The 13,615-nt window shown below is 37.3% G+C and overlaps 2 protein-coding genes and 1 long non-coding RNA gene across 3 annotated transcripts in view; 1 reads left to right on the top strand and 2 right to left on the bottom strand.

Annotated features, from left to right (window-relative positions):
• Positions 1-2,001, bottom strand: part of LOC111874211 — an 83,249-nt gene extending 81,248 nt beyond the window's left edge. The window contains exon 1 of the mRNA XM_023869525.2: positions 1,983-2,001. The gene's annotated coding sequence lies outside the window, so the exon portion shown is untranslated. The remainder of the gene's footprint in view (positions 1-1,982) is intronic.
• LOC111874210 lies at positions 72-5,111 on the top strand. The gene is made up of 3 exons (XM_023869513.2): positions 72-264; positions 1,075-1,290; positions 2,456-5,111. The coding sequence occupies exons 1-3, from the start codon at positions 170-172 to the stop codon at positions 4,779-4,781; spliced, it is 2,637 nt and encodes an 878-aa protein (XP_023725281.1). The 5' UTR covers positions 72-169; the 3' UTR covers positions 4,782-5,111.
• LOC117283071 lies at positions 4,988-9,832 on the bottom strand. The gene is made up of 2 exons (XR_004514074.1): positions 9,595-9,832; positions 4,988-9,460 (listed from the first exon to the last, which is right to left on the bottom strand). It is a non-coding gene; the product is annotated as an uncharacterized LOC117283071 (long non-coding RNA).
• Positions 9,833-13,615: the final 3,783 nt, after the last annotated feature.

The following is a 13,615-nucleotide window of genomic DNA, read 5'->3' on the forward strand; positions in this document are numbered from 1 at the left end:
TCGTATGGGAACCGACGCGACCCTACATTACTTTCGGTGACGTTTTGTTGGTCATCCTGCATGAAAACAGCTGTTTAGTCGAAAACAAAACAATGTAAATACGGACGGTAGTGGTAGTGTGCTTGCGCTGTGCATTTCTTTTACTTTTAGTTTTATTTAATCTAAAAAGATGGTTAATTATTGCTGTGCAATTAATTGTCGAAACAGTAAAACCAACAGACCTGACTTGAAGTTTTTTCGGTTTCCATTTAATAATTCGGAAAGGTCTGTAAAGTTCATGTGTACGCCTAACCTTAAAGCAACTCATTGTTTGCTCTACGGCAGGCATGTCCAACTTCAAACAGGTTGTGATCGACTTTTTAGTGTCAAAACTGCCAGTGATCTACCACCCCCTCCTATCATCGTACCTCGCTTTGAACAAAAATATTGGTAAAAATAACACGACACATGATGTTTGTTGTAAAAGCAACAAACATTGAAAGTACAGACTACTTTAACACGTATCTTCCCTTCAAAATCTGAATATAATAATATTATATTACAAGTGAATTTACATGCTTTTCACGTATAATTTCCTTATATGCCTATGAGATCGATAAAAAATCGTCCCGTGATTGACCAGTCGATCGCGATCGACGTATTTGGACATGCCTGCTCTACGGTAAAGCAAAAAAAAAGTAAAGGTAATCCTGTAGCAGGCCGTGGAGGCCCATAGAGTTGTGAGATGTTGAGTTTCCCACATTTTCTAGACAATCGGCTCACAGATGGCGGTAAGGTCACCCCTACGGGCTGGCCGCCCTTGACCCCCAAGAATATTCCTGGTACAAATTTCTGTTAGAGGCTGAGTCGACTCCAGGGCCATAGTGCGGCTGGAAGGTTTAGGTCAATTGAAAAGAAAATCCAATGACCTCATCGGGACTTGAACCTTTGACCTTCCGGCTTGTAACATAGTGCCTCAACCAACTACGCTACTGCATGCACCCTTGCTCTATGGTAACAGAGGCAATATTTATAGCATTCATTTCACTATGCTAATTAATTGAGCAATTGTCCCTAATATTGGCCTCTTTTCAGATCATGGGAATGGATTGTGAACTTAGGAAGAGTGGATCTCTTGAGCAAAGATGTGTACGAATTATATACATCATATATCGTTTGTGCAGAGCATTTTGAAAGACATTACTTTTTGAATGAACGGAGAAGAAAACTTGGGTATAATGCTGTGCCAACCATATTTAATCATTACTCACATGATGTGGATGTTTCATTCATACTGGAAAGTTTAAACAGGTATTCATATTCAAAGTGAAGATTTCATTTTTGTGATGGTAAGAATGATCATTATGCTCACCATAAACAGATAATTTGAGATTTCAGAATCCCTACCCCCTGGATTGTAGCACTGTAGGTACATATTAAGTAGATCAGAATATTTGACATCAAATTTTGATTTTAGTGCTTTGGCTTTTAAGAGTGGAGCTTAATGTGTGACTTGGGTTCTCAGCAAGGTCACATCAAACACTGAATGTTTACCTTTTTAGAAGACCTTGCACTTGCCAACTTCAGAGTTGACTATGGAAGTGGTTTTGCTTTGTGTATTGTTCCCACAACTGCCAAGCTTGCCAAAATGTTTGAAAACTGTAAAGATTTGATGCAGCCTAGTCCATGAAAGCCAAAGCCATACAGACTTTTGAGTGCTGTTAAACAAGATATAAGGAACAACTGCTGTTTAATAGAGGAAACCAACAAAATTCTGTTAGTTAATTAACAGTATCCATGCATATCTTAAAGTAGTAAAGAGTGAAGGCTATGTTAACTGACCTCAGGCAAGTGTGCATGTGTTTCATAAGCGTAAATAATTATTAATCAATATGATTTGCACAGAAAGTAGCCAACAATTGTCATCTGCATTGCAGTTCACGATGGAGATACCATCTGTGGAGGAATAATATATTCATAATATTCTTAATGCATTGGCCTACCTTTAAGAAGGGCAGGACCACTAGTTTTGTGGAGACCCATGACAATCTTAAGAATTTGTATGTCCATACATAATTATATCTCACAGCCTCATTGCACCCGCTGCTAACCTTGACTCCAGAATGTTGCTACTTAGTACTGTACACACAAAATAAGAGCAGTAACAGAACTTTGAAGCTAATTATGCAAACTTAAGATCTAGACACAGTTCTAAACTACTTTCATGCCACCTTCTTATAATAATTTGTCTTTTTTTAAAGTTATTTCTTTATGATTGAAAGTAAGATGACATGTTCACAAAATTAATGATATTTACAGTTACATTTGGGATACCTAAAGGCAGAAGGGGGCCCTCTGAGGCTCAGTGTCCAGGCATGTTTGAACCCTCATGCACTGTAGTACATAAGCTCCTGGACAAGATACTGCACTGTTCAGCTGTTTGTAGAAAATGTGAAATGCATGTCTCTTATTTCAGGATTCAGAACAAGGCTGCATCAGTAGTTGAGTGTCAGGAACAAATACCAGAACCAGTACAGTGCAGCCAACAGTCTTCAAAGGAAACCACATCTCTTGCTGCTAGCTCACAGTGTACTGCACCTAAGTCATACAAATGCCAGCAATGTAATGAGATATTTCTCAGTGTCCATCAGTTGTTTTCACATGAGCTCAGAGATCATGAACATGTTGGAATATCACAAATTGGCCATAATAAGAAGCCATTACCAAAGTATAATCAGCATGAGAAAGTTTCCAGTCCCAAAAATGATGTGCATGAGTCCAAGACACATGATACAAATCCACGGACAGAAGCTTGTGACACAAACAATTCACAACAGCAAGAAGAGGATCTACAAATAGATGCTTCCAATATTGGAATTCAAACTCCTAGCAAGGAAGGAAAAGTACAGAGTCAAGATGGGACTCAGCAAACACACACTTCCAACATAGAAGGAAAATTACAGAGGCAAGATGGGAATCAACAAACACACACTTCCAACATGGAGGGAAAATCACAAAAGCAGGATGGGAATCAACAAATACACACTTCCAACACAGAAGGAAAATCATGTAAGCAAGATGGGAATCAACATACACTCACTTCCAACATAGAAGGAAAGTCACAGAAACAAGATGGGAATCGACAAACAGACACTTCCAGCATGAAGGGAAGGTCACAGAAGCAAGATGGGAATCAACAAATACACACTTCTAACATGGAAGGAAAGTCACAGAAGCAAGATGGGAATCAATACACACACACTTCCAACATAGAAGGAAAGTCACAGAAGCAAGATGGGAATCAACAAACACACACTTCCAACATGGAGGGAAATTCACAGAAGCAAGATGGGAATCAACAGACACACACTTCCAACATGGAGGGAAAGTCACAGAAGCAAGATGGGAATCAACACACACACACTTCTAACATGGAGGGAAAGTCACAGAAGCAAGATGGGATTCTACACACACACACTTCCAACGTGGAAAGAAAATCACAGAGGGAAGTTGGGAATGAACAGACACACACTTCCAACATGGAGGGAAAGTTACAGAAGCAAGATGGGAATCAACAGACACACACTTCCGACATGGAGGGAAAGTCACAGAAGCAAGATGGGAACCAACAAACACACACTTGCAGCATGGAAAGAAAATCACAGAGGCAAGGTGGGAATCAACAAACATACACTTCCAACATGGATGGAAAGTCGCAGAAGCAAGATGGGAATCAACACACACACACTTCTAACATGGAGGGAAAGTCACAGAAGCAAGATGGGATTCAACACACACACACTTCCAACGTGGAAAGAAAATCACAGAGGCAAGTTGGGAATGAACAGACACATACTTCCAGCACAGAAGGAATCGAATGTGACCAGAACGCATGTCTTCAATATGAAGAGCCGTTTATTTCAGATAACCAGAATTCTAAAAGTGAACTTCAATACAATGACAAAGAGAATGCATTCTTACAGCAAGGGAAGGGTCATTTTGAATCCAGCTTCTCAGGGGAAGAAACTCCATCTGAAGTAGTGGACTTAGCTGAACCAATGACATCATCTGAAAGTGAAGTGATACCTCTACCATATAAGTGCTTTACTTGTGAGGAAAGATTTCAGACAAGATGCCAGCTGTTTTATCATGATCTTGAAGTCCATGTTGGAATTACAAAACCAGCAACTTTGAAGTCCAGGGACATATCACTGAATAGTCCTCAAAAGAATTTAAAAGAGAAAATAACTTTGAGTGAGGGTGGTGCGAAGAGAATAGCAGAGAATACCCTTGAAGAACAGCAACCAATGAAAAAAGGGGGAGTGAAGAGAATAGCAGAGAATATTCTTGAAGAACTTCAGCCAATGAAAGTAATAATCACAGAGAAAGAGAATACTGGAGAGAAAGTAAATGAGAAACAAGAAAAATCTGAATCAAGGCAAGTGTCGTTCAAGAAAGCAGGTGCCGGAAATAAGTCTGCTCAGAAATACATTGTGAAACAGAATATAGAACAGGGAGATGGAAAGAAAATAAAAATAAATACTGAAAGCCTTGAACAGATAAAAGAGACTATACAAGCAATAACCGCAAAGTATGCACAGAATAAAACATTAAGTGACACAGGGGGAGGAAGTGAAGTGCATGAACAAGATGCTGATATACAACCAAAAACATTTGTAATAGTAAAGGATGATTCACAGAGGGGGAAAGGAAATCAGAAGACAACAGGAGGGTACAGAATTGATGTTGTCACGAATTATGTACTCTCACAATCACAAGTTAAACAACTGTTGCAGGAATAATGGTGATTGGAACAGAAATTAACACAAAATTGTACACCCATAACACAGAAGAGCATGGCGCCCAGAAGTGACATTTCATGTCATGTCCAGCTGACACAGATTCAGTGGAAATCGGCCGCGTAAGATTTTGAGAGTCGCTTCTGGTGGAGCACTGGCTGGAAGTAAGTGGAAATGGTAAAAAATAAGCACCTCAAGTGCATTTCAACAGATCTTGAGAATGCCACAGTACAGAACTAAGTACACAGTGCTTATCCTTGTCCAAAAATTATAAACGCATTCATGCCATGTATAGTTATAAAAATGTATATAAATAAACATTTACACAATTTACTTTTGGCAGAGATTTAAATGGTTATGGAATTGAGTTGGTTATTTAACAATACTGTCAATATCAATATTATATAGTGTCAATTTAAACGTTTCAGTTTTCTGCTAATTTCAATAATAAAATACTTTTGTAGGGCCATAGAAATAAATATATTCCTTCATGGGTAAATTATTTAAACAGTTATACATAAAACTCTCTAATTTAATTTTTTTGCCACCATTTAATTGTGGAATTATGGTGGTGCATAGTTCACTGCATTTGATAGACCTCGTGAAAACTGAAATGTGTCATGCAGGCATATCAGCGGTTAAAGAGCCCTCTCTTATGCAATGTTGCACCATGTAGTCCAGTAGGAGGAACTATCAGACTACATGAAATCCACAAGACCATTGAAGATTACTGTCTCTTGGTAATTATGATGGTAATGACATACATAATAATATTATTCACGGGCCTTGTTCCAGACTGTCGCTATCATTCTGAAATTTGAGGTTATCTCAGTAGTAACAAGATTGTTGTTTTCTGGGTTGTGATGCCATGTATTCTGGTAGATAGGTAACGTTTCTTCAGCTATAGCCCACATCCTGATTCAGCTGCAAAGGAGGCAGACAACTTTAGAGAAGCTCTACCAAATAATATAAACTTTTCAAACCCACAGAAGCCAATATAGAACATAACCATGAATATGAATAAAGATGTGAGGACAGCATTGGTACTATGCATTATAAAGTGTTCACAACTACCTCTGAAGAAATTTCCTAATCCACCCTCACTTCAACTTTACTGCTATACCAATAAGATCTGGTTTCTTGTAAATAAACTTTGACCCTCATCCTTTTCCATTGCTTCCTTTATGGTTAACATAATTTCTCTGTCTGCTTGATAGCATTGGTTAATATCAGAGGAAAGCATGGCATAATACAAAATTTGTTCAAAAACTAGTGGTTTCAGTATTACTGTAGACTTTTAAAATCTTTTGTTTATGACGTGTTGTAGGGTCATACATGGCACTTGCTGGACTCTCCAAACCCAGATTCCAAATAAATGTTTTCTGATAGTTGGGTAATGGAACATTGATTACGGGGGCTGTGTCAATGCTTGTAGCTATGACAGCTATGACAGTGAAGCTGTAACCTTGCAGATGGTCATCAAGGGTAATGATTCCATCTCTCAAATTGATAATCAGGCCAATAAATGAAAAAAAGGAACATTTACCATGTTTTCATAAACTACTGAGGTTATGTGGTATCAAAATCGGTATTATAGGAAGCTGTTGATGTCTGATGAATTGGGAATGATTTGGAAATAAATTGTGCCCTTATCATCATTGTTAAAGCATTTGTCTTTTAAGACTGAAGAAAACCTTAGAATAGCTATTCCCTCTACTGCTTCCTTTGGGAGACTGACAGATGACACATTAATCAAGTCCTGAGATGTCACACCTCTCAAGAGAATCTGTTAGTAGAGTAGCTTAGCATTATCTGTGAAAGTAGCTAAAGCTATATATATATATATATAAAGAGCAGATCTGTACTTAGTCCGAGGAAATGCATCAAGATTTGATGATATTTCATAGCTGAGAAAATTTAGGCTAACCACATTAGGGCAAAATATTTTCTTGTTCCGATTTGTACATGTAAGTCAGCAGCAGTGAGCTGTGTTTTCATTAAAGATGAAGGCCTAAGTACATATAAAAGAACTGCAAGAAATAAACAGAATCTGCTTTTCCCTTTGTGTTTATTATGGAGAGCTCAAGCTGGAACAAGATGATTTTGTGTGTCCTGACATAAAGACAATTAAGTTTATGAATATGCTTAATTATGTTTTCCTCTGAAGTTGTCAGTCTTTGCCTCTCAGTTATCATTCCACTAATGATTCTCTATGTATATCATCTTGGGATGGTACAAGATGTCCATCTATGGCTGTAGTTCCAAGGGACTCAGTCTCATCCAACTCCAAGAATAATATAAAAATATGTGTTCCATTGGTTGAATATGCCATTTTTGAGAGAAGAGCTGTAATTCAATATCTAGTTCATTCTAATGGCAAGTGGAGGAGAGGTAAAGGTGGAAAAAGGACTGAGGTATAAAAATTGTAGGTTAGAACACAGAATTACCAGACATTTCTTATCTAAATAAATTTTAATTCTCATTGACACATTAAAACAATCACACAATTACCCATACACACATCTGATTCTACAGCTATTATGTGACCATCTTATGCAATTATATGCTTTTATTTTTTATTGATTTTCATATTTGTGTAGAAAGACAAAGATTCTCTTTTTAATAATGCCATTTCTGTGGCACTTTTATATGGATCTTGCAGTATAGAAAAAGTTGGCAATACAAAGACATATGATTCACTTTGATTTGTAGAAAAGTTTGCTGTTACAATGCAGAAGATAACAGGATACGTATATCTGCACAGCGATAAACAACAATGGGACAGCAATGCCTCTCATTCTCTGTATAAGACACTTAGTTATCATATTATTATATCTGTACATCTTTTTGCCTTTGAGTAAGAGAAAGTCATACACAAGGCTAGCCTGCCAAACTGTACCAGGTTTTCTATAGATTTGTTCTGGAGACCATCCATTTTACACAACAGGATGCAAAAGTAAAGACATGTTTTCCATGCCTGGTTTTCATAATGTACACAACTATACTACAGCATTAGTAATATGCTCATATTTTCTGTGACAGAATCCTCGTTCATACCCAGTACATAGAAATAAAAACACTAAATATTGACAAAAGTAGTTAATGCCTGATAATACAATACACAAATATAAATTTATGTATTTTAAAATAATTAAAAACAAAACAAATTACTTTCTGCTATCATTAATGTTAATAGTTTTTTATTCATTTCTGTCACAGAAAATATTATGTCTCTATTATGAAGGCCAATCAGTTGATGCTGTTGAGGGAAATAAACACCTTTTATTGTTGGAATCTTATTTTATCCATACATATACTGTGGCGAATTTGTATGTTAAAACCAGATGGCACATACAGATTCCACTGTGCTTTGAAGGGTTGTATGTTTAAGTGTAAGGGGTTTCACAGTATTGTATTTGAGTGCCCCGCTGCATTAGCTTATCACTAGATATGCAGTACAATCTTTAATGCAACTTCACAGATTGGTCAGCTCACTACTTCCACAGCATTTTCTGTTTCCTAGCTGATATAATATTAACTGAAGTTGTCACCACCAGATCATTTTCCATTTTCTCGCAACTTTCACATGAATGTCACTGCAGGATGCAGGTGTTCAATAATCAATATATAATTAGATTAGGCAAGGCAGTGTTTGTTGTAATGTTTGTCATTTCCATGGAAATCAAATGTGAAACTAAATATCAGTTAGTTGTGATAGGATCAGAAGATGGCAGCAATAAACGGCAGTGTCATCGATCAATATTACAGTGTTGACCTTTGTTGGAAAAAGGTACCCATGGAATTTTATTATCATGATTATTCTAGCAAGCTGCCTCTCCAGAACATCTCAAGCATATTACATTCATACTCAGTGAAATTGTGATTTTGGTGTCCCTAAAGAGGTATAATGTCTGTGAGTGGATCCATGATGAATTATCTGTGGAAACTGCAGTTAGAGATGGCAACTGCCATATTTATCCTTTGAATTTTCAACTGCTAACTATGCTATTGTATGCAAGTTATCACATGTTTTTATGAAACCTTCATAATAATCAACTTACCTGGGAACACCTTACTAATTTCGTACTAAAATTATGTAATGTGAAATAATTACATTCTGCTTTCCTTGTGACTTAGATCTTAGGACGATCTCCACATCAGCATGAAAATGTACTCTTGACCGGATTTATGGAAGGTGAATAAATGAAATGAAATAGATGTTTTGCAGGTGATCTACAGGGCAGACTAACCTTGTGTCAGACCAGTGACTCTTACAGAATGTTAATCAGAGTTGCCACCAGCAGAATTATTTGTAGAATGGAGGAATAAACTAAGATTTATTGTAACTAACCCTTAAGCAGGGATGATCTGAAGACTAGTTCCACACCTCTTACAATTTATGGAACACAGTATTCCAGATTTAGAGTCACTGTCCTGTAATTAACATGAATGCTATTAATTTGCAATAACGATATTTGTGCAAGCAGAGATTAACCCCATGCATTCCTAACCTTTGCACTGGATGGAAGTAAGTATTCAGTTTCTTGTCATCACTGTTTTACACGAGGGAAAAAAGTTCCCATAAACCACTGGATAAAGTGGACTGGGCCCAAGAAGTAGTCTCAGTATGGTTGCAGAGAGAAAATCTGTCCCAGCAGAGAATCAGACTCCAGCCATTTATTCTGCAATTGAATGACTTTGCTAACCACTGTAAATTTCTTATTAATTAAATAATAATGTAACATATGGAACTCAAGAAATCTGTTTTCAGTCATAGTGCTGACAATTATATCTGAAGGAAAAGTGTAAAAATTACCTGATTTTGTGCCTCACTTCTGTGGTCCAGGGATTACCTGGCTGCCATATCTACAGCCAGCTCTGTTTCAAATGTTGTAATCTGTAATGAAGTACTATTTATTTATTAAATTTATGGCACATTCTAATTTTCAATAGTAACAGGCCTGGGCAACACAGCTGTTAAAGATAAAGGTAAAGTTGTCTCTGTGATTAATTAACTAGGCACCCTGCCATGAAGACGTGGGGAGAGGAAGTATAGCTCCACCATTCTTGTGTTCGGTACTAGATGGAGGTGAGTGGTGAGATTCATGCCCCAGCCATTTTACCCCTGGGGAGAGAGCCCCTGGTACCCACTGAATAGGCTGGGAATAACCCAGAGCCGGTCTGGATGTTGTGGAGTAGAGAAAAAACTCTTGCCCCTGCCTGGAGTTGAACCCCGGCTGTCCAGCCTGCAGCCCGTTGCTATGATGATTGAGCTACCCCAGCTCCCCCTCAACACAAATATTAAGTCATGAAAAGTCCTGAAACACTACAGAATACAAATTTAGTATTTTTAGGTTTACTGACACCTTTAAACGGAAATGAACTTTGGACAATGAATGCAAGAAACCAGAATTGCAGCTCCTGGAACAAACTTTATGAATGGCAAAATACACTTGGATAGACCACAAAAGTAATGAAAACAAATGAAAAGAATTCAAAACAGAAGCCATATCAAACAAATATTCGAAATATAACACAAATTGGATTTGAGACACTAGCATAATGCAAAGAGTTCTCTAAACTATTAAAGAATTACCGATCATATTGACCAAGGTACTGAGAAAGACATCTGAAGAGATTACTGGATGAGTGAGACTGAAATGGGCTGAGACATTGCCCATTTTCTGATAGCTTCATGGTGATGATTATAGCACGCAGAAATAACTGGATATCACTGTGAAGAACTCATCTATGTAGTTCTTTAGAAACAGTTTTTGTGATTTCCAAGAATTTTTAGAATTTAGAACCACCCTCCTGCTTTAGGGTTTACAGGTTTCCAACAATCCAAACCTTAACACCACATAAAATATTCTACAATGTACATAAATCAACATCTGTCTTACACATGTTATGTAAATACATCAACCAAGACTTGAACTTGACAATGTGTACAACCACAAATTTTATATCAGGTTTAAAACAAAGAGAAAAGCATATGTAACTTTCAGCTAATTTAAACATGGCACAAAAAATATTTTTAACTGACTAATACAGAGTTATCATGCTACAGTTTAAGGTTAATTTAAAGCTATGAAACATATACTTATCTGCATCATCAATTATAACATGTTACATGATGCATGTCATTGTTTGTATTCTTGCACAATGAAGAAACTCTTTATATGTTATGCAAATTGTAAAAATAATGCTTTATAAATATTCCTGTACTTAAATTTTATGCCTTTACTCACTAAATGTAAACTCTTTAGGAAGCTGTGGGTGCACTAATAAAAATTTGGGTTTCATAAAGGTAGGACATTTTTTGACTAGCTACATAACCATGAACTTCTCAAGATGGATTCTGTTCCACAGAATTACTTAATTATTTAATGACTATTTCAGGTGTTTCAGTAATGACAGTTCTGAAATTGGGACAGTGCCAAAGTCATATGGAGAGGACGTGTCACAAAACTGAGGTTTAAAATTGGTTTCAGGTTTGTGGTATCGGTATTACAGAGATGAATTAAAGATGCTAGGAACTGATTTGATATTAGACTCATATAATGTAAGATAAAGGTAAAGCTGTCCCTGTGCTTAATTAACCCCCCCTTCCTCTTGTCATGACAACATACAGGGAAATGCAGGTATAGCTCCACACATTTTTAACTTCGGTACGAGATAGAGGTGAATGGTCAAATTCATGACCTGGTCGCTTTACCCCAGGGAAATAGTCCCCATACTCAGCGGCTGTGGAGAGAAAGTCTCTTTCTCCTGCTATGCCTAGTCACTATATTGGCTGAGCTATCCCAGAATGGAATAATTAATCCTTGATTTGTCTCATTCTGGTCCATCACACTATTAATTACAAAGTAGGTAACTTTCAGTCCAGTATGACATACAGGTTTACATATGACACAGCACGCACGTAAACTATACAACAAACAATAAGAACATACAACCAAGAGAAATAATTGACATCTTCTACCATCCGGAAGAAAAAACATGACCCAATGCTGGTTCACGATTTTTAACATAATAACTAATTTTTTACATACAAAAGATTTTTAATACAATTTTAAATACATAGGGAAGCTATTTTATGGAAAAGTGAACATCACATTGCGTGCAGTGGGAAACCTCAATCGAATACCCAGCAAATATGCTTAAACGAAACATCATACGTAAATCTACACGTCAACGTGGCTGCATAGGGCAAACTATGATGTAGTGAGCACTATTCATAACCTAAGTGCATAATGTTAAAACATCTTATGTGAAAGTGTTTCCTGCTCATAGTGGTGCGCCTCTGAAGATGATTCTTTTGAATCGAAACATGTAAGGCGAATAAAGACTGAAGTGTTGTAAACCTGTATGTCATACTGGACTAAAGTTATCTACTTTGTAATTAATCCTTGCTCTTGCTGCATGGAAAATTTTCAAGTGAATTGCTTAGTGTGAGGCCCTCAGCATCATAACTGGTATGGCCAGGATTGCTTAAGAATTTGGTTTTCTTCCTTGATAGAAGTTATGTATTCAAAACGACATGTGTAAATAGTCTTCTGTATTTTAAATGAATACTAACAGCCATATTATAAAATTCCTAGCACTGAAATCAGGAATATGGCTTCAAAGCAACACACTGCTAACAAAGTTTTAAATGTACATCTTTGACTGTGAAGCTTATACTGGTGCCTCATCTCACTCACACTTCCATTATTCGTGTTTCTGCATACCTGCAGTTTTATTTCAGTGTCATGAGAAGCATCAATGTCTTATTTGCAGGCATGGAATAAAATGTTGCACATGTCCCGTGAACTGCCTCACCATTTTGATTTGGCCATGTCATTTTCTATTCCTTTCACACCATGCTTAATGGCCTTTCAGTGTATTTCCTGTTCTTTTATTTTAGTTGGTTATTTAACGCTGGGGTCCATATTCAGACCAAATAGCTTTAGATTGATTAAAGAATGTGGAACAATTGTTGGAATTAGAACTCACAGGGGAAACCTAAGGACTTCGAGAACTAGCCCTAGTACCAATTTGTCTATCAAAAATCACACATGGCCTGACCTAGAATAGAACCTGGGCCTCCTCATTGGGAAGCTGGCTACTATATATGTGTGTGGGTGTGTAAGGAGTTGGCCATAAAATCCAGCTCTTGCACTGTGACCTTCAATGTTCTATTGTGCTTCCCCTTTGGATTAACCCTTTATTAATCCTACACTTCGAATGAAATGTAGGACTTTAATTATGTGGGCATCATAAAAGTCACTTGGTTCCATGAAGAACTGACCCAGGTGACAAAATCTTAAATAAGCTATGGCCTCACAATGACACAGGATGTGTGTGGCTGATTCGTCTTCTTGTAGGCACCTTTCACAGGTTGGGTTATCTGTTTGAAAAGGTGTCCTTTTAGGTGGCAGTGTCCAGTAAGTAATCCTACCATCCATCTTAACTGATATCTGTTTAATTTCAACAGGTCCTTCGTTCTTCTGGCAGAGGGTCCTGATATGAATCCCTTTGCTTATTTGAGTCCAATTGTGGATTCCCAGCGTTTTTTTTTTTGTGATTTCTATCTGTCCAGTCCCTGATTGCTTTCTTGGCAACTCTGAGATGCCACAAGCTGGTTCTGGTCCAATGAACGGATGTTCAGATTCTGTTCTTGCCAGCTGATCTGCGGTTTTATTCCCAGTAATACCCTCATGACCTGGCAGCCATATCAGTTGAGCTCTGTTATGTTTGGCTGGTTGTATGAGGGATTGGTGGCTGTCCCAGATCAATTTTGAAGTGATTTGGTGTGTACCAAGTGCTTTAATTGCAGCTTGACTATCTGATAG

The sequence above is a fragment of the Cryptotermes secundus genome, unplaced genomic scaffold (genome assembly GCF_002891405.2).
Source record: "Cryptotermes secundus unplaced genomic scaffold, Csec_1.0 scaffold26, whole genome shotgun sequence".
Lineage (NCBI taxonomy): Eukaryota > Metazoa > Arthropoda > Insecta > Blattodea > Kalotermitidae > Cryptotermes > Cryptotermes secundus.